General features: G+C 39.3%; 1 protein-coding gene across 5 annotated transcripts in view; it reads right to left on the reverse strand.

The window, feature by feature from the left end:
- LOC115040964 (protein kinase C-binding protein NELL1) overlaps positions 1-27,727 on the reverse strand; it is a 348,772-nt gene that overhangs the window by 128,572 nt on the left and 192,473 nt on the right. For 4 of the 5 annotated variants that reach the window (XM_029498153.1, XM_029498152.1, XM_029498151.1 and 1 more), the window contains 4 exons: positions 26,742-26,844; positions 24,444-24,517; positions 19,352-19,451; positions 11,979-12,107 (listed from right to left, as the gene is read on the reverse strand). In XM_029498153.1, the coding sequence (XP_029354013.1) occupies positions 11,979-12,107; positions 19,352-19,451; positions 24,444-24,517; positions 26,742-26,844 (406 nt within the window). The remainder of the gene's footprint in view (positions 1-11,978; positions 12,108-19,351; positions 19,452-24,443; positions 24,518-26,741; positions 26,845-27,727) is intronic. The other variant, XM_029498154.1, reaches the window with a different exon arrangement.

Raw genomic sequence — 27,727 nt, forward strand, 5'->3', positions numbered from 1 at the left:
CTGCGGAACATGATCATTAGTCCCTGCAGTCTCCGCTGTAATTAAGATGGGGGATGACTGAAGGGAAGACTGGGGAGGAGCATCTATCTATATCCATTTTTGATCAGAACCTTTCTTTACGTGCCCGCCAAAAACACACAGGAAATGACCTCAAGTGATGCTATAGTATCTCCAAGATGCACTGCACACCCACCTCATGTTTGATTATATTTAACACATCTTTTCAAATTTGGGAGAAAAAAAAAAGGAATTACATTCAGTCAACTGAGGCAATGAATAATATAGCACAACACAATGTCACATAAATGCAACCAATCTAAAGGCAACTGAAATGTTTTTATAAAGTAAATCAAGTGCATACTTTGTTCCTATCAGCCTGTGCCTGATATGTTGTTAATCATTACAGCAAACTATTAATCTCAGGTTACAGTTTTTCTATTCTAACCTTGAACACAGCCAAGTGAAATGTCAGGGCTCATATAAACTCGTGAATCAGGATTTGTATCGCCATTCACACAAAACTTCCTGGTGGTGAGCTGAAATTCTTGATAAGAACGTCACATTGTCACATTTAAGAAGGAACTGGAGTCCAGTCAGTCAGGTTAAAAGGCAGGAAAGAGCAACTAAACAAAGCCAGTATCTGATATACATCAGCTCCAGGGTAAGTAAACGGCATGGACTGTGTGTATCCGCCTATTGAAAAGGGAATGGCTTTCATTCATCTCGACTCAGACTGCACCTGCAGCTAGAGGCTCACTAGGCAATACTGTTGTGTTAATTTGGAGTGTGTCCCTGCACCTAAATACACTGCAAAACTCTCTAAACCTTTTAGCATTTTTTAAATATTAGCAGCCAGTTTGTAACCATGACAACTTTAAATATCTGAACCTGTTCTGTATAACAGTGTTACTGCTTGTATTGAGAAAAATGTACACACACATATATATATATATATATAGATGCGCTATATGCCCTCATAAAAAAAAAAAACAAACAAAAAAAAAAAAAAAAACACCATCAACAGCAAGATCAAATAAAATAACATATACAAGATCAGGAAAAGAATCTGCTTGATTGTGTGAATTTTGTCCTCCTTTTGTCTGACCATAATTACATTACTCTGACAGTCTGATAGCAGGCACACTGTAGTTCAAATTAAAATTGAAAATAATGAATTTGCCAATGTTTTATTTGGACAGTTTGCCAACAAATATATCATGACCTTTGCTGATTAAACTTCCAGCAAAAAGGACTGACATGTTACACATACAACTCCCTGTAGACAAACTTGTCCGAACACTTGGGGCAGAACACTGATCCATACAAAGAATTAAAACAGGCCTGTAGGTAATCTGCAATCATTCCCATTAGGCTGCTTAGAGGAAATAACTTTTTCAGTTTTACACAGGACATTTCGGGCTCAAATCCAAAGGAAATTGGAACACTTTAGCCTGTGGACCATGCAGAGCAGCAAGCCAGCAAGTCCTCTGGCTCAAGGATTACCACCACAATCCCCTGCAGCTCAGAAATGGTCTGGAAATTGAACTTCTATATAAGCAAGGATAAATAACCGTATGAGGAATGAGGGAAGAGAACGCGGTGATGCCAAGGACAGCGTTGGCAGTGTTGGAACACACGCAGTGACCTTTTACCAGAGCGCTCACCCACTGTGACGCTTGCAGACCTCTGCCACCTTTAAATAGCAAGCCAAGTCAATCCACTCGCTGCTCACAGAGAAGCTCTCCTTGCACCCTCAGACTTTTCACACCATGGACAGAGCTTGGCTGGCAGGACTGCTTCTATTTCCAACAATGTCAGCTCTTTCATTATCTGCGCCAGAGCAGTGAAAAACGGCTTTTATTGTTATTTTTCCTCCTGCCTGTCTGTGTACCTGTCTATTATCAGGCTAGATGGTTTTCTGTTACCTTTATTTAAAGGGCAGTCCTGGTTTACTTGAATAAGGGTGTTTTGTAATTATATACACAGAATCTACCAGGTTAATAGCTTAACTGCGGTATCATTTCTTTGCTAAGAAGGCTAAACTAAACTTTAAATGAAGAGCTCTGAATAGCTCTGGAAAGCAGACAGTTTGATGAGAAGACAGCAGTGTCCTAGAATAGGGAAAAAAAAAAAAAATCAATATACTCATACCAAAATAATTCCTTTCAATTGTCATTGAATCTGCAGACACACTGCCCTCTGCCTATATTGCTGAGCAGTGGCTGTAGCCCCCAGCCAATAACAGCATACAGGGTGTGAGGTCATTACTTTAAACATCATGACATGACATGATTGTATGACTCTGTCTCCTACAGGTGTGTGTTCAGACAACAGCAGGCGTTCTTCTCTGTATTTTATAGCACTGTAAAACAATAATAAAATATTGTTCTATTTCACTGATTCACTGCTTTGTTCTCACCTACTACGCTCTCTGTAGCCCAGCCACCCCCATTAACTCTGTTTCTCATCCAGTTGAGGAGGAGGGGCCGACTTTGCACAGCATGTTTTCAAACAGCAACCTGCAGAGTATGTATATGAATATATGTTATAGCTTTAAATATAGAGCTTTAGCCTAAGCCAGTTAGCACAAACAAGGTAAACTCAAAAAACAATGTCAACAACGGTGTTAGGCGTTGCAAGTAATGTCCTGAATTCCTGGTAAAGGTAACAAAATATGATTAAAATGTACCCTTGTACCCTTGTACTCCTTGAAATTTGATAGAACCTTCGCTGTGCTTTCCCAGGTCCAGTCTTGCGCTGATCAATGCTGACTTACTTTAAAGGACAGATATGAGAGTGGTATTTTCATTCCCACCTAACTCAAACATAATGTTGTATGTATATTTTGAAACATGACTTTTTTTGTGAAATCCAGTTGAAACACATTGAGTGGAAACATAATGAAATTCTTGATAATACTTAATGGGCATGATGCTTTGGTTTTTTGTTCCCCCAACATTTAACACATTTAGCTCTAAGTTAAATTGTTGAGTAATAGTTTGAGATCCGTCAATTTCATTAATTCCTGAACAGACATACATCCCAGAAGCCCAGGACAATATAGTTTTATCATTTCCACTGCCGCTGGTATGAGTGTATAAGCCTTTCTGATTGCTAAACCGGTTTTGTCTGGAAGAACAAACAAACTTTTTGAAAAGCCACAGCTTACACAGTTCCATGTTGATAGAGGCTTGTGTTGCTGTCTTAAAGCTTGTCTTTATGCACCTTACTTCACTTTCACGCATTTCATATCTCCTCCCCTCTAGTTAACCTCAGCTCACCCCTGTATTTCTATGTTGTATGCAGCTGAGAAGGAGCAGCTGCTCCTGTTGTTCATTCGTTCCCTGTCATTACATCTTCAGTCTAACACGACAGTGGTTGAGTTCCCACAGAGATCCTGATTGATTCGCAGAGGTAAAAACACACCCAATTATTCTTTAATGCCACTGAGTGAGAGCCAATTCAGCCAGTGGCGCTGGCTGATGCCATGAAAGACAGATACACACTATCGCTCCCATCATCGCAGACTGAAGGAGGCGAAATGCAAATGATCTAAACTGCTCCCAGTTAATAAGTTGCTCTCTTTTCCAGTAGGCCTGGTGGCGAAGTGGTCTGTGATTTAGAATTAACAAGTGCTACAGGTGTGTATTTCCATGTTTCTCTGGCTCCTGGTCCCGTTATGTGTGACCAGGCTCGCCAGGAAAAAGTAAGCAGAGGCTGTCAATTTTAGAGGATTAGCTGCAGTATAAGGGCAGGAGCTGCACTCTGGGTGGAGACACGTCATGTTTTCTGAAGCTTATCTGAAAAACCAGGACACCCACGCATGCACACACACACACCTTCATCCCAACTGAGGAAACTCTGCAGGCAGGCGGTGTCCTTGATTAGCTCATTTCCAACCTCTGATATGATTCCAGCAGGTTTGCACTCCAAGGGATCTGTCTGTATTTCTGTCTGTTTGTAACTTTAGCCTCCCGCCAGCATAAATCCCCAAGTTTTTGCCAGTCTGTCTTCCTGTCTGTCAGTCCATCCCACCCCAACACCAAATGTCCAGTTCTCATTAGCTCATTTTGCAAGCATGTGGGGAGAACACATTTATCTCAACATGAAGAGACAAGATGGGTAAAGTCCTGCACAAATAACTCTAAATCCTGAATTGCTGGTCCCAGGTGTATGGGATACAAATACTGTATAATGAGCTGTGACCGTCTCAGCAAACAGGACTTTAGAGCTACCAAAGCCACCAAGAGTGAGTTCACAATGACAGAGGGGACAGCCAAAACAATGGCATCTTAGGGGTCAGTTTTTATTTAAATGATAAAGACTTTTTCACCTACCTCTATTCCAAACCAGCCTTTCAGATAATTTAGTTCTGCGCATGCCAAGACTTTTTAATTTTAAGTTTGAGATTTTAGCTGCAAACCTAGTACAAAAGGAGATGCAGTCAATCAAACATGTGGTGTTCAAAGGAGTTTCTGCTCCCTTTCAATCAACAGTTTTCACCCATTTTCATAGAACAACTGTGCATCTGAAAATCAGTTACAACTTCTGTTAAACCTGTTCAAACCTATCAATGCTTTTCAGTATCCCAAATAAAATTCCAGCCCACCTCCAGACACTGTGATGGAGGTACAGAAAACTCAGAGCATTTAAAATGTGGGCAGATAAAAGTGCAGTTCAAAAGGTTCATAAAGTATGTTTTTTTAGTGATGAAATCTTACGTTTTCTTATCCAATCACTAAAAATCCTATCAAGCACAAGATACATTGGGTCTTTTAAAGTGCGTCAACAAAGCTGGTCTTGGGTTTTTAGAAGCAAGTTGTTCAATCTTCTACAAAAGGTGTTTCTCACATGTCAACAAAAGTAATATGTTATACTACAAATAGCATTCAGTAGAGTATATCCCTCAAACACAGTCAAACAATTCTTCCCACAAGATCCAGATTGTCATGTTGATCTATACTGCATTGCAAAAAGTCATACATCTCAACCATGTTAAATTTGTTACATGCAGATCCAAAAATCATTTCTAGAGACCCTGATGAGAATTTTGAAAAATACCTCGGTTTGATTTTTCATCTCAAAATTTAAGAGGTTCTTTCATGGCCCGGACTCCATCCCTGCACAAAGCTTGTCAGAAATTGGTTCAGACATAGCTTTCTTAGATGCAGACTGAGAACTTGTGCCAGTGTCTGATTTTTCAAGTTACAAGTGAACCATGTTTTGACATCTGGTTTGCCTTGTTAACAGTTTCAGATGGCATTGGTTGTGTTTAATGAGGCATAAAGACACGAATGAATCTTATCCAGTTGGCAAGCGAATGGCAGAGGAGCAAAATTTTTTTGCAAGTGTCATGTAACTTATAGCACCCTGCTAACAGATTGTTGCTGTTGTCACTTTCTCATTTTCTGTGTCATCAAAAGCCAAGGTGATTGCAAAGCTGCACCATCCTGTTTGCCTTTTGTGACCAGGAAGAGCAAAATGGATGATATTTGACTCCCAAGTGATTTTTTTAAGTTAGTTTCAATTGCAACTCAATATAGCAAGTTCCCCCATTTTTATTATATGTGATGATGCATCCATGCGCTATAATATTATCGAATGAATATTTCCACATGTATTTTTGTGACATTCAATGTTTTGCATTTAATGGACTATGTGGAAACTGTGACTGGTTGATTGCCTCCTGCACCACCCAGAATTTGGCAACACATCAACCACGTGTGAATGTGGTAAGCAGGTTCCAGTCATTCCAGTTGCAGTTGCAGTTGTTACTGTGATGCTATTTGCACCATAGTCACACCATATTATGATTAAAGAGGAAAAAACAAATAAAAAAGGGGTTAAGTGAGAGACAGAGAGCTGAGAAGAGAAGAACAGCAGAAATCTGCTGTAGTGTCAGCAGAGATTGACTAGGGATCAGGGGCATCATAAAGTGCTTCACCAGAGCCTGTTGGCTAAGGGGACACGTTAGAGAGTTAGTCCCTGAACTCTGACAGTTCAGCTGCTCTGCAGCTAAATGAAAGTGAGCTGAACAAACAGAAATAGCCCTGTTAGATTTGATGTGTCGGCCTCTAATCTTATTACTCGCGGCTTACATCCAGAGCCACCATTAGAACCGCCTCTGTGGTAACAACCGGCCATTTGGGAGGAGGGTCCCTGCAGCACTCAGCTGGGAAAGAGGGAATTATGTTGTTTGTCCTTGACTGATGCAACCGTTTTCAACATCAGAAGGTGTAACACTTTCTATATTCAGCATGTTATTGTGTGTGGATTAAAAACACTGAGTTTCCACTTTATATTTCAGGCAACAATTAAAAACTTGTCAGCAACACCACATTGTTAGTGTCTTATGTCCCTTGGAGTTGAGAGCAGATAGAGTGTATCTGCTGGGACTCAGACAATTTCACTGATAGCATAAACAAAAGCTGGTGATGATAATAAGCCCATGATAAGCCCATTGGCCCAAATGTTAAAAAAATACTGTGTAATGAATGGAGCAGCATCAGGTGGCGTGACAGCGAGGTGGAAAGGGAACACAACCCATGAGATGCAGTCAGTGCTTTTTGTCAGGAGTAATTGGTTCTTTAACACCTTTGTTAGAGCTTTCAGTTGTCCTGTCTCCATCTCCAGCCACTGAGAATAGTGGTGTCACAAGATACTTGGATACATGCGCTCAGTCGTTAAAGTGGGATTTGGCAGGTGGGGGAACTCTCAAATTTTGTGTTGGCACAAAGAAAAATGACTCACCATGTTTTTTCTTTTGGACAGGCTGTGTGATCAGCTGACCTTCCTTTGAGAACCCTTTTTTTTTTTTTACATATTTCTGCAGATTCCACTGTTTACCAGGAGGCCAAACCAAACCCCCCCACCTAACCCTCACCCTAACCCCCCCCCCCAAATGCTGACATCTTTGGGATTTCTAGTTGGGCTTTTTCTACATGCATGAAGCACTGGTATCAACTCAGAAAGGAGACAAGAGGACCAAAATTGAAAACATAATATCAGGAAGTGACAGGTTGATGATAGGCAGATAGCCGCGTATTTGTGAAGGTCAGGCAATAATATTAGGCTGCATTTTGATTTGATGAACAACGGAATGAAGAGAGAGGAGAGCCGGGTTGACTGTACACCACAGACTGTATATAAAAACTGTACACACAATTTAATTTTAAACGGCATCGCGTGATCGTTGATATGAATGAATCTATTTTTTATTCAATTAACCCCTTTCAGTAGGTACGGGAAGGGAAGATCAGCAAAAATATGAATCAATCCATCTTAGACCATGATATGAAGTCAAGCCATTTCAAACTACAAATAGTTCGCAGGTCTGGATGGATGGATACCTTTGTGGATGGTTTGATCATGTATGATTTGGTATCCACACATTTCTTAGTGCCTGAAATACAATGATATAACAGATAATACAGATATCTCACACCTTCTGAAGTTCAAGATGATTATTTGAGTTAGCAGTTAACTTCACTGGAGAAAACCACATATTCAACTGATTATAAAAACCTTCATATATGGATGGAGATTTATAAAGCTTTAGCTTTTCATGTGCTTTTCAATTCGAGCTTTGAGAAACTGAAGTTAGAAAGTAGATGCTTCAAAGCTGGACCTAAAACATGTTTATCACAAACACTGCAGTAACAAGCATTTTATAAAATATATTTTGTTTCTATACAATATACTTATGTATACTCTAATAGGTTCACAAAGGTTATGGAGGTAAAGCTAAAATTCTTTTGGGTAACTGTGGACATGACCTTTGCTGTAAAAGTTACTTCATGCAGTGACCATTTGGATTGAATCCTTGTCTACTGCTCCTCGTGTGTTCAAATTGTTGCTGAGGCAGAGCCAGTAAACCAGCAGTTAGCCTTGCTAGAGCCTTTGAGTTGGTGAGTTTTGACAAGACCAAATCAATAGTAACCACTACCTTCTCCCAGGCTCCTTCCAGGATTAGAAATTATGGAGTAGAGAGGAGGAGCAGCTGTCTTAAAATCCAGTATTCAGGGCGATGCTTCCAACTGGAGTCATCTCTTAAATCTAGGAATATGTCAGCCCATATACAGCAATATGTCTTTGACAGAGTAAATAAACACACAGGCCTTGGCAGGCAGGCTAGTGAAGTACAGGCCATCATTAGCGTAACCGATGTTTGTGTTTCTACATGTCTGCGTATTCTGCATATGCATGTACATTTCTGGTTTTTCTGAGGTTAGGTATATGGCATTGAATATTAACAGTCTTTGCACATTCTCTTGCTGGGTGAGGAAATCAGACCTGTATAATACAGGCTGCAACAGACAAGACAGTATAATGTATTTCTCTTCCACACTAAGAAAAAAACCTTCTTGCATAGCCATATTGAAAAAAATATGTGTCCATATTAGGTGAGATATAGGCAAGCCAGCGGTGTCAGCCTGAATGATCTGAATGAGCTGACCACTAGTGATGGAGGTATCGATTTGGTGGTATTGATGTATCAACACTCACCAGCAACTCATTAAGTCAAGAGTATCGATTACACTGATAAAATATTGATACTAATTAATAAATGCGAAGTAAAAGCACGTGTCACTTCTGAAATTACTCCAGAGTTTTGTTCCTTTTCAAGGGACAGTCCTGCAAACTAATGCTCGGCTTTACTCTGTACTGCCAGCCGCCATGTTGGACTGCGTCTTACACGACTCTGCTTGGACAAACTTGGCATTAGCACATTGTCCAATATGCATCGCCAGAGGTGTTTCTTTTTTTTCCCCACCGGCTTTTGAGATGTGTTAATTGCGTTAAGATTCTGAATCAAATCATGCAAATAAGTTAATCTGGATCAACGCATTCATTTTGACAGCCACAGTATATATATTTTAGTTACAAAAACATCCTTCAAGTGTTTTTGGAAAACATTATGATTGCTGACATTTGAATGGTATAATGCTTCATCGTCTTTACCCAATCAGAGTCATTTGTGTAGTAGTATGTGGAGTTACGGAGTTATGGCAAAAAAAGTCTTTTCTGAGGTCACAGTGACCTTGACCTTTGACTGCTCATCCAAAGACACTACGTGAATCTATGTACCAGATGTGATGAAATTGCCACTGGGCATTCCTAATATATAAGATTCATAAGAACAGAAGTATCAATGATCTTGAACCATGACCATCGCCTATCAAAAGAAGGCAAAAAATAAAATGAGTTCTGTTGGCACCTCCAACCAACACTTTGTCCTCAAAGGTAAGATTTAAAAGCAATAACTATTAACACAGATAGCATCTGTGTAATATATTTGTGAACAAAGAACAAAATTAGCCAGACAGCCCAGTGTTGGATGACCTATACTGAACCAAGGCCAAGAGATTCACAATCCTTCAACTAAAAGCAAAGATGTGCTATTCAGGGTGGAAAAACTTTGTTGCTGATATTTACAGTTTAAGGTTTCCCTATTTGGGGTCGCCATAGCAAGTTAGCTCCATGACTCGCATGGTTGATTTTGCAACAGTTTATACACCAGAGACCCATTTATCCAGGCTTGGAACCTGCATAAGCCTACCACTGGTTTGCCTTGTGGCTGGGGTTTGATCCCAGGGCCTCTGCATGCAAAGCTCTACCACTAAGGACTGTAAGTCAGTCTTCAGCTTTAAGAGAGGGAGGGTAAAAATTATGGCACCACAAGGTGACTGACTACAAGCCTTGGTCTTACTTTGAAATCCTCAGGACCCTCCTCAGACAGACCTCTGATTGCAAGTAAATAACCATATTCAATCATTTAGGCGCACACTAGAATGTTTATGAGGATATAACAGTCACATTTAATGGCAGCTTGGGGACAAGGTCAGAAACTTTCTCCATTTCATGAAAAAAGGCAGGAGAAATTAATTTGTTCTGTAAAAAGGACTATCAGGATAACCATGACACCCCATCAGACTGCTGAGTTTTGTTTCCAAGTCGAATAAAATCAACAAGAAAAACAAACAATAATTACTCCAGTCTGCTGTTGTTCTAAACCAGTTTAGGTTGGCATGAAACCATGTAAAGTATTATCATACTGAACAGAAGGATTCTGGCTGATCCATCTCCAATAGAGACTTTAACAATCGATGTTTCCCAGCCTTCACTCATATGGTGTGGGACTGTAGTGGATTGTAGTGGAGCTCTGGCTAAAACCTCTTTACCATGCAGATCAAACAGACACAAACACACTGGAGGGCATGTGGCTAACCAGCCTTCAATACGTTTCGCGTGTTCAGTTGACTGTGGCTCCGGCCCAAAACAACTGCATTGAGCAAATCCTTCAATCCGGTGACTGCTGCTCCCAAGCGTCTTAAGGCCATTGGCTCCATCACAAGCACTTTTGGTCTCAAGCTCACACAAACTGGCCTTTTTACCCTGCCAAGTCCAACAGTCAATGTACCGTACGTGGAAGGAAACCTTTTGTGATCAGTTTGACAAAGACACTGCAAATAACTATCAGATCATATTTCTCAAAATTCAGATTCTAGGTTTTCTGTGGAAAAGGACAATTATTCAAACTGGGCTTCATGTCCGAATTAAAAAATGAGCTTTTCTGCAGTAAGGTGGGTTTAAATCACAACATAATCTAATCTCTGTAAAATTTAATCAATCAGCAGAAAATGGGAGCGTGAGCCAAATACTAACAATAAAATGAAAGAAAAATGCTTTGTCCATCCAGCTCACTGAATACCAGCCATGACAATGCCTAAAAAGCGGAATTGTATATTTACACATGACTACTTGGTTTGCAAGCAGTCCATTAATTTTACTTCATTGCAGGATGCCAAAGAACAAAGACCAACTTGTAGACTCATTAAATCTGCTTCTTGATTTTTTTTTTTTTTTTTTTTTTTGTTATTGCCACATGGCCTGTAGTTCAAGCAAGGCCAGACGCACTCCGATTTCTGTCCACATCTGCTTCTTGTCATTTGTCTTCTCTGCTTTATTTTTCAACTGCTCAGCTCTAGAACATGCTACTTATTTCCCGATTAGAGTACTTGGCATTAATTTGGCAGATGCTTTTATTTAGAACAAGTTGATATAAGTACACTCAGCTGAAGATTACCTCGAACTTCATGTCAAAGCCTCACTGATGACATTACAGCAGAGCTCAATGCTTTTTCTTTTTTTTTTTACCACTGGATGATATTGTAGTTTCAACTACTGTCTGTCTGACATTAAACTACTGTGTTTGTAATATTAATACATGGAAGAAAGTAGCAAGAGGAAAAAAGTCCAACACTTTGGCCCCATGTGTAGTTTTCTTTGATTCATATTTCTGGTCCTCAGGCTGTCTTAAAGATCTTGAAGACAGCCTGAGGTCAAAGGCCTGAGGACCTCAGATGTTAGAGAAAAATGCATATGGAGCCAGAATTTGCAATACTTTCTCCCTTCTCCTCAGTCTACATCCACTGATCAGCACCTCATTACAACCCCTAGTGCGTGTATTACTTTTTTAATATAGCTCTAAAACGGCCAGCTGTCAGAAACTTAATATGAAGAGATCCTTTAACCAATGATCCTAATTAAGATAGCTGAAATGAATCATGCTCTCATCTCGAAGCCAAAGCCAACATTTTGAAACGACAGACAAATCAACCCCTGTTGCTTAAAACACACTGATCTCCATTTTTTGTTCAAACGATGATGCCATAAAAACTAATAAAAACTAACTAACTGATCAGGCCTCTGTTCACAGTCAACTACAACTTTATCAAAGAATAAGCCTTACTCCCCTTACAGCCAGTTTTCATTACATCATCCACTCAGTTTGTTCATTTCACCTGATATCAAGTCTGCAGCCCTCAGGCTGTATTAATGCCCTCTTTAAAAAGAACATTAAATCACTGCTGAGACACTACCACCCATTTCGCTCTTAACATCCCAAGCTAATAGACATTATGAGTCAGTCACATGAGCTTCAGCTCATCTTGAGCAGGGTTAAAGTGCAGTCCTACCTTCACAGTAAGTTGAATCCCCGTGGATGGAAGCATAGCCGCTCTTGCACTCACACTCTGCTTTAGCATTCCGGTTTTTACACTCCGAGTTTTCTCCACAAATGAGTCCCTCTGCGCAGAAGTCATAACCTGAAAGAGAGGACAAAAGGAAGCCTTGATTTACGCCGCTCTGAAAACTTGCTCACTCATGGCAGTGTAAAATTGTGTACAAATCCACACAAACAGGCACACACAACTGTGCTCAGAGATAAAAAAGCAAACAAATACACAAATGAATAACCTTGTTCCTCCCTTGTCTCCCACAGCACTGTGGATGACAAGGGGCCTGATGTGCAAGTTTATGTTTGCAATAGATTTGGTGCAATAATAAAATTTTGTCTCAGAAGACACAAACAAAACACAAACAGGGAATATCATACATCCAATAATGATGTTATGAACATGTTGATGTTGTCCTTTTTAAAGTGTAAAAACATGGAGATTAAATGGTAAAAGTAACAAAATGTGACCGGCTAGGAGGTGTTTTATGTACGACTGACTCATCTTTCCACTGAGGAATGGACACAGAGAAGACAAAGGCCTTCACAACAAAGATGCACAATAAACACAGCTCCTTCTGAGAAAAGACTAAAAGACTAAATAGACTGGTTCTGTACAACAACAACAAAACACGGGCAGTTTCACTTAACTCTTACGTTGTTTCCTTTGTAAATGGCTGTACATGACTGTAATTATCAGTGTTACCACGACCACATACAGCACAGGCCAAAGTTTGGACACACCTTCTCATTCAAATGAATAGGAAAGTGTGTGCAAACTTTTGGCCTGAACTGTATATCATCTAATTTTAAAGAGGGGCTCGCCAATATGCTTGTCTAGGTTGGACGACTGGCGAGAGTCAGCGAGCACTCATGGTTGGCAGATGGCTTTGAGATTTTGGCACTGGGAAACTTAGACTATATATGTGTTGTATATAAACTCCAATCTTTCCGTAATGTGACCCAAAAATATTTCTACTTTTATTACCTCAAGAAAACATGTGACTCAGGGAAATCCACCAGGCCATCGCACAGCAGTTTTACCCGTGTGCCACAGAACCGGCTCTTTTCAAAATTTGAATCAATCTGAACCAGAACCCCGCGCATGCACAAAAATGTGACATGACGGGTAGACACAGCAAATTCCTAAAGTGAAAAATCTGGTAGTTAAGACAAAGGGAGTACTACTTCTGCAAATCTGACAGATACTATGTCCGTCTCAAGCAGTCTTAGCAGCGACAAGTGATTCAGGATGTACAGGGAGTCAACCCTCAGACAGGAACCATGCAGGAAATGTAATTATAACTTGTTGTACATACATAAAATGTTTTTAACATCAGTCCAGAACAGCCTCTCCATCCATGAAGAAAGTGGTGCTTAAAGGAAGTCCCACAACTTCAAGAACCACCATAGTTACCACAGGTGAGCAGCAAACGGAACTGTAGTGAAGCCAAATCATTTCACCATCACACAGCAAACTGTGACTTAGTCTTCCAGAAAATTATATGACTATAAACTATTTAAGTACCATTTTGTCTTCAGTGTGAAGTATGATGATTCTCCGTCAAGCTTGAACACATTTTGGCAGACAACTGTGTACAATATTTACATAGGGACAACTGAAGAAACTCCAAGTGTCAGCAAGCAAGGCAGAATTATCTAGCAGTAAAATCCACCAAAATGTTAAGTTGTTTCCCCTGCACTTCATCCTATTGGTACAGTACAGTTTTGCTTTTGTTCAGCCCCCTAAAACTAATCCATGGAATGTATCCAGGGAAAAGTCTAAGACTAAAATGTGGTCAGATTGGTTTTTGTTTGCAGTTTTCTAGTTATTCTGGATTTAGGAGACATCTGATTAAAATAGATGGTTTAACTGACACAGCAACATACATGCGCCTCATGAGCCCCTTTCCAACTATGACACAGAAGAATACAGCAATTCTCAGTCCATAAATGGACTACCCTCAACTTCATCTCAGTGAAATTCTGCAACAGTCACTCTAATGTCCAATCATTAGAAAGACGTGTGCTTCCATTGTAGCAAAGCTTTTGGGAAGAGGCATACCGAATACTGTAGTTATTTCTACTATTGAGAATTTACAGGAATTTGTGAAAGCTCGGCTATCTATTATTTAGAACTAAACATTGAATTTAATCCCAACAACCAACTCACGAAGGTCAGTCATAGAAGAGATATTTAAAAGTTGGAAAACCCTTTTGGTCAGTTGAACTCTGATACCAAATAAAAGAGCCATTTCAAGGACAAATGGGGTATAGTGCAGGCAGTTGAACATCACCTTGGTATCAGGTATGATACCAGACAAACAGTAATAATACAACTGGGACTTCCAAACAAGTTCCTGTCAGAGATAAATTCATCTATGTTCCCATTCGAAATACATTCCAGTTCATTTTCAGAAATGTAAACATTCACCCAATCTGACATTTATGACATTTATGAAGATTTATGAAGACTACTTTAAAAGTCATCACTTCATAGATTTGATTTGCTCTCTAAATACAATTATACTACGATGAAAAAAGGGTATACATAATGTTACTTCATTCTCAAACCTTCCTCCAAAGCTGAATTCTGCCCTGATGAATATCCTTTTGGTATCACTGTTCCATGCACAAGATGCTAAGAAATATGGTATTCCAAGGGACTTGACAATGATAGGATTCCTGTTCAATCTGCTGAACAACCTATATGCAGTACGCTTGCACAGATTACAGGAGATAATTTAGGCATGCATACTAGTTCTGGGTTCTTTGAGTCATTGAGTGCTAATAATTTCTGATGATTTAGTATGACATTAAGGCCGCTTGACATGAATAAACAACAGTGTCCCAGTTTGGTAGATGATCCGACATTAATGTCTTCTTTTGGCATCAAGACATTTTGCAGTGTTTCCATCCTGCTGAGAATATGCTGTTGGTATCAGGCATGACATTTTGGAAGGGGTTGTTCAATATGAGGTCAGACGTTTTTTGAGTATTTGATTAAACATTTTATCTCTAGAGATAGCTTGTCAAACATATGACAGTATGAAAATAAAAACAAGCCAACACATATTAACCTTAACTATGCTTCACAAACACTGTCTTCCACTCAAAAACATACCTTTGATATTTGGCAACCTGGTTCCAGAGGATGATTTGCATTTGCTCTTGTTGCTGAATATTATAAAAATTGTGTTTTCATACTCAATCACTGAGGGAATGACTGTATTTAAAGCACCTTATTGTCGAGCATCATCAACTCTTCAAAGAGTTGCACCCATCAAAAAACTTACTTGAAAAACATAATTTCATGGTGCACTACCCAAGGTGCATTATGAATTTTGAAGCCAAACACAAATTTAAAAAATAAATAAATAAACAAAAGAACTTTAAGAATGCTGTCACCAGTTTGTAGCAGCATATCACTGGGAACACATTAACTTCAAAATCAGCCGTGTCTGGTCCATTCAAAATTTGTTTACGCGAAAAATTGGGATTTAAAGAAGATGTCGAAGCATACCTTTAAGTTGCTCAACAAGCCACTGTCAACTCCACAAAATGTTGTGGAGTTGAGTATCGTGTTGGACTCTTTCTTTGCACAGGCATGGAGGAAAGCCCACCACTTTTCAACAAAATATTATTTGTTGTTTTTGTTTTGATTGAGCATGAAACGTTTTTTCATGACCATTTCCATGCTTTTCAGGTGAGTCAGCACATACCCAGGAGGATATCTGTTACAGAAAAGGAGCAGTTAAGACATTTCAAGCGCTTTGATGCCCAAATGTCATATTGGTGTGATTTTCAATTTTATGTTATATCTTATTGAAAGGGATCTGTGTGAACTTCATCTTTCTGGTTTTTATTTACTTCAACATATTACACAATGTTGCACTAAAGTTTACAGCAGGTAAACTAAGTATTCAACACGTCACCATTTTTCTCGATAAATATATTTCTAAAAGGGCTACTGACAAGAAATTTTCATTAGATGTTGGCAACAACCCATGGAACCCACACATGCAAGGAATGTGCGATTATGTGTGATAAAATGGAATGTACAGAGAAAAAATATTGAACACATGAAGAAAAGGAGGTGCAAAAAGGCACCAAAGGCCAAGACACCATCTGAAATCTATCAGTAATCAGAAAGCAATCCTGCCCCTTGTCAGTGCAAATTAATATTAGCTGGTTCAGTCCCAACTGATAGCCTATAAAAAGGTGTCACACAAGAAACATTTCATGGTGGGTAAAAGCAGTCTCTTAAGACTGTCGCAACCTTATTGTTACAAAACATACTGATGGCATTGGTTAGGGAAGGATTTCTAAACTTCTGGATGTTCCAGTGAGCACTGTTGGGGCCATAATCCAGAAGTTGAAACATCATTTCACCATAAACTGCGACCAGGTGCTCCTCGCACGATTTCTGACAAAGGAGTCCAAAAAATTATCAGAAGAGTTGTCCAAGAGCCAAGGACCACTTGTGGAAAGCATCAGAAAGACATCAGAAAGACAAAGCACTATAGAATACAGCCATGGCCTGTATGCACACTCACCATGTAAGACGCCATTTCTGAAACAAAAACATGTCGAAGCCTGTTTAAAATTTGCTGCACAACATTTAGACAAGCCTGTAAAATACTGGGAGAATATAGTCTGGTCAGATGAGACCAAAACTCTTTGGACGCCATAATACACAGGTCAAATGGCACAGCCCATCACCCCAAAACCACCATACCAACCATACCAAGTTCAGTTTGGAGGTGGGAACATCATGGTGTGGAGCTATTTTTCAGCATATGGCACTGGCAAACTTCATGCAACTGAAGGAAGGATGAATGGAAAAATGTACCGAGACATTCTTGGTAAAAAAATCTGCTGCCATCTACCAGGACGATGAAGATTAAATGAGGGTGGACATTTTCGCAAGACAATGATCCCAAATACACAGCCAAAGAAACTCTTAGCTGGTTTCATAGGAAGAAAATAAAGCTGCTGGAATCGCCCAGACAATCACCTGACTTGAATCCAATAGCAAAGCTATGAAAAGAACTAAAGATTAGAGTTCATAGAAGAGGCCCACGGAACCTTCAAGATTTGAAGACTGTGAGGAAGAATGGTCCAAAATCACACCTGAGCAACGCATGCTAGTTTCTCCATACAGGAGGCGTCTTTCCCTGTGTCATTCTATTTTATTAATCATAACTTAATTTATTGACATCTAAGGTTCGATTTCTTTGCATGTGTGGGTCCCATGGATTGTTCCCGATATTGGGGGAAAATTTCATGTCAGTAGCACCTTTAGAAATATATTTACTGAGAAAAATGGTGACATGTTCAATACTTATTTTACCCGCTGTACGTTTTCATTGTTCCAACAGCTAAATCCACTGCAGTGTGTTATTGACTTTTATATAACTTAAGCTGCACTCTTACATGTAAATCATTTCTTGATTTAAATAAAATATCTGTTATAAACAGTACATTGTGCAGCAGCTATTTTTACATAAAGTATATGAATAATACTGAATTGTTAACTCTAAAAAAAAAAGAAGGTTGAACTGAATATATTTTAAGTGTTCCTACTAACACTCCTTATGAACTAATATTTAAATTAACTCAGTTTTAGTGTTACATACACTTTATATTAGATAAGAACTGTTATACCTGGGGAGTAAATTTTGAACTCAGAAACAAGGGTTGAACTCCATTCATTCCAAAAGCCAAAACTTGCTGTGCAGATGAACTGAGACCTGCTCTGACAGATGTAGGGGGCAGACAGACCTACAGACGGGATGATTTGGCTCCACCTCAGTAAGTATGAGCTGATGTAGCCCATCATGTCCTCTAATGAGTGACAGACTGGTTGCACATAAAAGCCCTGAGACAGGCAGCCTGGGGAGCCATTACTGATGAAATAGCTGTGTCTTCCTCATCCTTACTCTCACCCACAGACCTAGAGAATGATGTGCACATGCTACAGGTCTGATTCCAGGAGAAAATGAACATTTGAGCATGTCCACACAGGTGCCTGTGATGAAGCACAGTCCTGCTGTAAAATACAAATATGACATTCAGGACAAAGTACTTTGCAGTCACGTTTGGGATTTGTCATGGTTGAGTATTTGTTTCAAATACACAGAAATGAGTCCCTCATTTTAATGATATAATCTGGATATCTCTTTTGATTTCAGTAAAACAGAGGGGTGTGAACGCTGTGACAGTTGAGTTATTACCAGTTTTGCTGAACTGGCATGACTCTAAGGATTTAACAGTGAAGCAGAAGTAAATTTCAGAGTGATGGCACAGACGTGAGTCACACATTGGAGAAGAGGTCTGTAGATGATTTGGAAATAATGTGCAGCTCCAAGTTTTAGTGCCTGTGGGTGTGCATGTAACAAAGAGAGAGAGGAGAGGGTTGCAAGGAAGAGGCAGTGTGACGCTAATCTTTAATTGCTGGTTCTTACAGTGTGAACTCCTCTCTTGTCTACTCGCCCTCTCTGCTTTAATCTCCTTTATTCTCCTTTCCTCCCATCTCTCACCTCCACTCTGTCTTCTTCCTTCAACAAGTCCAAGTCTTATTCTTCTGTAATTCCTCTCTTTTCTTTTCCTATCCTCTCCTGCCCCTTCATTTTTATCCTTTGCCTTGTTCCCTTCAAATGTCGAAATCTATCCTCTCCTTTTTGCCCCTCATGCAATTTATACTGCACATCCGCTTACTTCTTTTCAAAGAACAGGAATAGGAATTATTTTTTCTTTGCCTCCTCCTTCCTTCTCCTCTCACTGCCACCTTCTCTTTTACACTCTAAACCTCCTCCCTCTCTCTCATCTTCCTCCTCGCCTCCTTTTCCCATGCTCTATTCCCCTCTTTTCTTACTTTTTTGGCACCTTTTATCTTCTTCTTATCTCTTAAGCATACTGCCTATTTTACCTAAATGAGAATGCAAATTCCCCTGCTCAGAACCTGCCCCAGGTTTCTTTCGTTATTGCTCTATAGATGACAGCCTCCTACAGTATTTTTATTTAATGTATTTACTGAATTACCATCGGCTATTTACCCCGTAGTACCTCCCTGCCAAAGCAGCAGGGTTCAGGCAAATTGGCATTGCAGGTGCTTTATAGCAGACAGACCAATCTGCCCTTATAGGTACCCCAGCCAAGAAGCATTCATAATGTGTGTGAAGAGAGGGAAACACAGTTATTGCAGAGGCACAGACTCAATCAGTATCTTGCAGACTGGCTGTGTTTACTCCTCGTGGTGGCGGGGGTGCGATGTAGGCACGTTCAAAGAAAGACTGATTTATGTAACTGAGTAGAGGAAGAAGGAAGTTATACCTCTGCAAACATTGCAGCATCTGCCTTCTGGTAGAATCTGCTCACTGATGGTGCAGTTGATCTCCTGACAAGTTTCAGTGACTTTCACCATCAGGCCGTTCTAGAAGGAAAAAGCAGAGGCAGAACATCACAGTTACAGCACCGAGATACTCTGCAGGAATATGGAGACCTAGTGAGCTCAGAAGGCCTTTTTTCTCTGTTATGGTAATTCATAAAAGCAAATTATTTGTGATTGCAGACATATGCATGCTCATGCAATTTTATTTTCCCATCATTTCAACCACTGAAATGGTGGAAAAAGATCAGATTTACTAAAGAATTTAAAATCAAAACACAATATTCCTTATGGAGAACAGGTGGCATGTTATTTCTACACACACTCAAGTACACATGGTCCAAAGCACAGCCTGCTATCCCCTTAGAAACCAGGTCAAAAGTATCTTTTCAATTTTTTTTTTTATAATGGCTCTAAAAGTGTTGATTGTGACGGACTCTGAAAAAACCAGTCTCACAGTAACCAATCACTAGTACCTCAGTTAGAAAATGGCCAACACTGCAGTAAGTCTTCACTGAAAATAACTCAGATTACCTCGAGCAGTAATGTTTTCACTGCAAAAAGGCGACCCCCTCGTGGGAAATAAAGGGTAAATTCAGTGTTCAATATTGTGGCTACACAAAGTCACACAATAGCCAATCTTTGAAAGCTTGCTGTTTTCTCAAGACAGATGAATTTGATTGCTTTCAGAAAATTCTTGAAATATAAAACATACATCTTTTACATGAACATGAAGCCAAGTATCAAATTAATATTATATTTTTTTTAAACATTAATTAATATTTTAAAAGCTCTCTCACCTCACCCAAAGGCCTGTGTGTGGAGTATGAGCCCTATGATTGATTATCACAAGGCTCGGATGACACAAAAAGTAAAAAAAATAAAAAAATAAAACTGAGATTTTAAAGTACGCCTGACTGAATGAGGCTGCCATGAAAACAAAGGAAGCAGGATGTGCACATGTATACAAGTAAGATGCAGATACATGCCACCAAAGCAGAGCATCCATGGCAGGAAAGACTCATTGTCATCCTCACATCTACAAATACACCCAGCAGCACCGGCACCACCGGCAGGGCTGAGTATGTCTGGTTGGTTGGTTTCTGCTATTCAATCTCAAATCCCGAAGATGCTTGTCTCCTTAACAAGCTACAGTACTTCCTCATTTTCTAATACTGCAGTTGCTTTGAACGGTGAATCTTTTATCATTATCATGATTTAATGACGTTATAAGCAATTTCATCATTAATTAATAAGTCCCTCAGTTCATCTCTTAAAGCTGTTCTAGTCAGATGACTGCATATTCACAGTGTCTTGTGTGACATCGATCACACCATTGAATCGTCGCAATCATTTGCAGTGCAGTTAAATATAGCAAAGCCTACAGTCCTCTCATCTATTTCACTATAAAGCTTTGATTTCCTAAATTAAAGTACCAGGCCAGAAGTAAACAGCTGACAAAGCAGATATTTTTGATCAGGAGTTAATCCTAACATTGTTGTGTGTCTTTTGAATGATTTCTCATATCCTGGCCATAACAACCTTATAAAATCTGATCTGGTGGGTTGGGCCTTGACCTGGAATAATTTATTTTGTCTGAAAAATCTTGTTGCAATGTTGCGATAAAAGCAGCAAATCTTTAAATTTCAGAAGTACATATTTTTAATATTTTTGCCCAATACTTTTGTTCAAAGTTGCAAAATTGCCATGCCTTCCTATAGAGAGTGGGTGGTGGTAATAAGAGCCATTGCCAAGATAAAAGAGATTATTAAAATTCCTTGAAACAACGCTACGTTTCCCAAGCACTTTGGACTTTGCACTTTCTTATCACTGAACCTAAACTGCAGTTGCAAGGTTTCCCCCAGACTGGTGAGTACCGTATTTATCGCACACTAAAAAAATCTTAAAACTTAAAAAATTTTCTCTAAAATCAGCAGTGTGCCTTATAATCTGGTACGCTTTATGTATGAATTCTTGTTCTGCCTACTGACCTCGAACCAATTTTATGTGGTACACTGCGCTCAAAAATCAGTCAAAATGTTTTAGTGCGACTTTGGTAAGCGACGAAGGCACTCCGCTTGATGGATTGTCGGAGCGTTCCCAGCTGACACATGGACGTTATGTTAACGTTGGTCCTTGGTTGGATATGGGTTGCAACGTCAGACAACATTAAATAACAAATTATTTAGTGCTGGCAACCAACCGTCATCCAACATTTTGTCAATGTTTCCTTACTATGATTAGATGTCAAGCTAACGTTTTTAACATAGCCCTAACCCCAATTTTCAAATCCATATCAGGAATTTGATGGATTTGTGGAAGACGAATTATTTAAAATGTTAGTGTATTTTTCTGTATTTGTCACAACTGAACAATATTCTGAATTATTGTGAATGAGTTGAATAAAGTTCAACTTATTTTGTTTCTCTTTACATATGTTTTATCATGCGCCTTATATTGCAGTGCACCTTATGGTCCGCAAAATATGGTAGAAGCTGTTTTTGCTAGTGTTAAATTGCATAGTTCCTTTAACATACAATCTTGAACATTGTTAGATCAAATAAACAACTTTATAAATACTATTATTACTCATCTCTGTCAGCCACAACTGGATCATTGTCTGCAGAATAGAGGTATTACTCCACTGCACAGTGCAATGTAATTTATTAGGATTTATTTGTTTATTAATGCTGGAAGATGAAGTCACTCATTTACCTGACTATTCTCTCAGACACCACTGCAAATTGATTCCCCTCAACTAATCATAGTGTATGAAACCAACTGGCATGAATACTGGAGAAAGATCTGCAGTAGTCTCAGTCTTACAAACAACTATTCGTGGCAGCTATATTCTCATTTTACCTGACTGTTTATTTTTTGACATTATTTTAGAAAATAAAATAAATAAATGAATAAATGTAGCCGTTACGCTGAAATCACCCTCCAACTGAGAAAAGCTAACTGGGTTTTTTATTTACTTATTTATTTATTTAATTTCTCATAATAAAACCATCACCTATGTGCAGATGTGGAATAGCATTTCAGATCAGTCGTCAGCGTTGCATGTTTCCTCAGGAAGCAGCAATTTTCCCAGCAGCCAGCCAGGCATTTAACTGGTGTTAATTGATGCAGGCTGCGTAATAAGATATATAGGTGGCTCAGGGAGCCCCAAAAGGCAGCCTAATCATAAGTCTAATCATAAATTAAATCAGTTTTAGTTTGAAACAGGCATTCCCCTCTTAGCCTTCTTATCAGTCAGGTTAACATTTTAACATTTTATTAATTTGTTTAATGTTTGCAGACATAGAAACTCAACCACCCTCAGCTGTAGTCCAGGAGGGTAAACAACAAGCAGCTACATTTACCATGTCATGGGTTAGGGTTAGCAAGCAAAGCAAAAAAAATCCAATACATTTAAAAGGTTAAAGATTATTAGAATTAAAAATGTATTTTGTCAAACAGTTTACATACAACTGTAGCTATAATATGACAAAGCACCAAAGAAGCTATGCAACAGTTCACAGTGATATTGTGCGACTTGACAGCTCACACTGTAGTGACAGCGCAATGACAATGCTGTGTGGAGTGAAGTCGGCTGAAGTGTGACTGTTTTGAAGCTGTCAAGCAGAGGAGCTGTATCCTGGTATTACTTAAACAAAAAACAAAACAGCAACAACAACAGCAAAAAAAAAAAAAAAGCAACAAACAAACAAACATGAACATGTTTTCTCATAGCAAATAGAAATTATGATCAAAAGAATTAAAATGAGATGTGGGCTCTGTAAACAAATAAAATATTCCTTTTATTGAATGTCTACTCCACAAGTCAAAGCCTACAGTATAGGCCCTTACTCAGAAAAAAAACTATGATGTTCAAATCGAAGTATAGCACATTCTCCAGCTTTGGGTTGCATTTATTTTAAGTTGATGAGCTTTGTTTGTGCACTATGGGGACTAAACTCAGTATTTAAAGCAATGGTTGCCTTGAGGGTAGCTAAAAACCTGATAGTGTGCTTTGGAAAATATAGATGAAACTACATAAGATTTGTAATCAATGGCCTTAAACAGATGTTTACATCAGCTAAAATTGTTTCAGTGCTGGACTAAAATGATGATTAATTTTATACAGACACCGTTCAAAAACTGTTTGTGTCTTTCTTGGTTTCTCAACCTTATTTTTTCAGTTATTCTCCCAAAATGTCAATGCACCGTTCCTCTTTCTCACCTCTCACCACTCCCATTGTGAGGGTGAGAGGACAGAGACATCGTTAGAAAAACGGAAGGCCGCAGTGGTAGATCAGTGCCAGCTAGAAACTGTCAGAAACCATCCAAAAATAACCACAGTCATGTTCACATACAAGGCACCTGCTGTAAAATAGAGATGAGAATTATGGGCTGTCATAAATCTGTGCACTGACACTAGAGACCTCTGAAAAGCTCAAAATACATTTTTTGGGTGGGTGTCTTCTAAAAATAATTTATTCATCCAGTAGTAAAGAATTGCTGTAATTGCTTGAGACACAGCTTACAAACTGCATAATGATGTTTCAGAGTCTCTGAGGGCTACTAATGGATCCACTGCGTTGTTCTTTATAAGCAATTAGACGCATAAAATGCTACCTGTCTCCTTAAGAAATGATCTCTCTTTAAAGATGAATGACCTCTGAGGAAAGAAAGCTCACCTTTGTTCTCCTTTAAGGTGGAAAAATGGCTTTAATTATAATCCATGCAGTGGTGAAGCGCCAATTGAAACCAGGGCTTTGTTTCGCTGTGTTCATAAATTATTCTAATTACCTGGCCATTTCACCATTAGAGAGGAGAAAAAAAGGCAGATTGCTCAAATTGGTGCAGGGAGGGAAAACTCAGAAAGCCGACTGAATGAATTGAATAACACACGAAGCAGCTTACCACACACAATCATTAGAGTACACATTTACGCTGAAAGAGAAGTGCTGCATGGTGATCAGATTAGAGAGCAGAGGCTAAAAGCAGGAGAAAAGTAATATATATATATATATATATATATATAAAAGTTACCTTGCATTCCCTGCAGCTCCTGGATAAAAAGTGCTGGCCTTCAGAAAAGGTCTGGCCCATGTAAATACATTTTGCTGTTGGAAAAATAGAACATGACTGTTTCAAAATCACACTATTACGGTAGGTACAATGATTTAATATACTAGAAATTGAATATTTCTTCTGATAATATGAGCTCCTGTGATACTTTCTACAATAGAAAAAAATTGTTTTGAGTTTGCCTGCCAAAAAAAAAGAAAAGAAAGTTTCCGGCCTGAAGTTCTGCATAGTTAATTCTGTTAGAAACAAACTTGTTCTTGGCTGGTGTGCATAAGTGGAGGGGAAATGAATCAGCGCATTAAGAATACAACAGAGGAGACCCTTCTACGTATTCCTCTGGCAATAAAGCAGAAATAGAAATTGAAGCATATAATATGAAGTCCTGCTTTTTTCCTCTCCAGGGTGCAAGACTGCGAAGCGCTCAGTCTCACTTCTGGAGCGCTTCACCCTCGTTCATCTGTGCCAGAGCTCTGATGTTCACAGGGGAGAAAGAGGAGGAAGGAGGAGGGAAGCAGAGGAGTGCTGGAATTATTTAAAGACAGACTATAATTCAGGGATTTATTGTTTTTGCAGCATAACAAGGGAGATGCCATTGTTTTGGCTCTGCGAGGGGTTTGCAGACCTACGTGCTTTAGGCTGGAAATGATACTTGAATTACAGCTCCCATGAAAACCAGTCAACTGCGATCTTTGCTCTCTTGGATTGCTTTTTCTGGTTTCTTTGTGCCAGCAGAACACCAACCCCCAAAACAGTAGGTGTGTTGTTTGTATCTGCAGGGGTTGTGGTTGTACCAGAAACTTCAAAAGAACAAGCGATTGTGTAGCAAAGAAGCTGATTTTCTGTTGGCTTTCTTTATCTGCTCAAATGCATCACAAACCGATGTTTATATTTTGCTTTCAAGTAGGCTTTTTGCAGTTCTGTAAACATTGACTGTCCCCTCTCACTAGCAAAGAACTAGAAGGGGTATGAAACAGGTGAACCTTGTCGCACCGTGACACCATGAAACCAACTAACATTAAGCTGCATTTGGGCCTGAGTAAAGGCAGCAATGTCGCATTTCTGATGCAGGATATGAATCTATATTGATTAGACCAGTCAGAAAATACATGTGCGAGAGTGAAGTTAATATCTACTGACTTTCCAATCACAGTGTCCCACCTACTCATTCTGACTGGAAATCTGGACATGTGTGCCTAAATTTGGTTGAGTCATTTGAACGCCAATAAAAGTGAATTGGGGGAATATCCATGTACCCATTCTTTTACACTGCACCACATAAGTGGGGTTAGGGAGCAATGGGTTTCCATAGCTAGCGGACTCCAAGAAGTTTTCATGTTTAATTTCTCCAGGTACCATTCCTTGAAATTCTGGGGATAATGCACAGTGAATAGTCTTAGTAGTAGATTTCTTAGTGGGATGATAATGTTTGTGGCTTAGGGCAGGTAAACTCTATCTAATCCATTCCTTACACATTCTCTTGTAAAGGTTCTTGGTAAAAAAAAAAAAAAAAAGAAAATGGAATTACCCTCCCAATTCTTGACATGCTGACGCTGTAATTATCTTGTATTAATCTCCTTTCATTTAATGGAAGCCTTTCAGCGACCGTCCTGCTCTGATGCCTCTATTATTCCACCAACCAGAGAAAATGAGCCATTTATTGTTTCCATAACAAAGTCAATCCCACCTTGTCTTAAACTGTCTAGAAATTGTATATATTGGTGTTTTGCAGGTCAGAGTTCATTTTGGTTTTGTGTGTGTGTGAGGAGAACAAGACTCACTGAACAATCACAACAATCACTGAATTTCCCGACCTGAATTTCGGCATGAACACACTTTTTGCACAATTTACTGTCCTCTCCAAAAGACACAACAGCAGCATCATCTAATGCAGTATTAAGATATGGTAAAGTAATAGTATAAAGTTTTCTGTTGAAACAAAGTGAGATGTTATACTGCGAAAAACTATCATCATTAACAATTCTTGATTAATACTGTTTGCACTGATGAAAACTGTCCTTCAAGAAAGCAGCATTCTTAGATTTAAATTAGTTTCAGAGAAAATATGAACCTGGTCTACGAATGGTGACAGCCATTAGTAGAATGAAGATGATAAATCATTATCACTTTATACCCTCATCACCTATTTACATTTGCTGTCCAGAAAAGCTATTTGTCCAGCTTGTTAACAGCCAATTAGACCAAGGTACGTCTGTGTCCTTCCTTCCTGCTTGATTCAGACATGCATCCACTCATACTTACGTCTGCATTTCTTGCAGCAAGTCCCTTCGACATGCACAGGCAGCGAATCTTCTGAGCAGTTTGCCGGAGGACAGAAAATTCTGCGGCACTCCACCACACCATTCTGCAAAGAGGATTTTTACTTAATTTTCCCTCTTATTTTCCCCCGTCACACACACAAAAAAAAAAAATTAAAGTCCAAAGTAAAAAAAATCCAAGGCTCAGTGTGCATATTCAGCGTTTGCCTGTGGGGCAGCTGCCACATTCACCCTGAGCATGTCTACGGTCTAACCTTCTGTCTCAGTTTACATTTGTACAAGTTTATTGATGGTTGCATCCTTATCTGGGAGCAAAACCACTTTTCTATCACCAACAGGTAAACATACAAATTGGAGACAAATTGAATGGAAAAAAATGAAAGATGAGTGGTAAAACACGATGATAGTGTTCCCATACAAAGTGGACAACTGGTGAAAATCATGTGATTCATACAAATTATTTTCACCACTCAGGAATAATTTCAACCATTTAATATGTTACCAAAAATCATAAAAACAGTGAATATGTCATGGGATAATGGTTTTCTTCCCCCTGATGTGCACTTAGATCAATGCCAGGGCACATCAATAGTCTTGTGGCCCAATACTATCACGATACAGGCAGGTGGACACAAGGATGCACAGCCAGGCAGCAACAAAGTCCAACTCACCGCCCCTTTATTCAGTCTAAGGGGGTAAAATCCAAGCAGGCAGTCCGAATAACCACAAGTCCAAGAACACTAGGCAGCTAATGAGAGACGTGGGACAGAAACAGGTCTAGCACGCTTGGAACAAAATGCTGAAACGCTGACAATATTGACAAGACGATCTGGCGCCCGAGGATTGGGTAGCAAAGTCTATATACACACAAAGTAGGTGATAATGAAACGCAGGTGGCACACGTTACGGCAAGGACACAGCCACAGGCAGGAAAAGTCTTGACAGGAAGACAGGGGTAAGATGAGGACT

Source organism: Echeneis naucrates, chromosome 3 (assembly GCF_900963305.1).
Source record: "Echeneis naucrates chromosome 3, fEcheNa1.1, whole genome shotgun sequence".
NCBI classification, from domain to species: Eukaryota; Metazoa; Chordata; class Actinopteri; order Carangiformes; family Echeneidae; genus Echeneis; species Echeneis naucrates.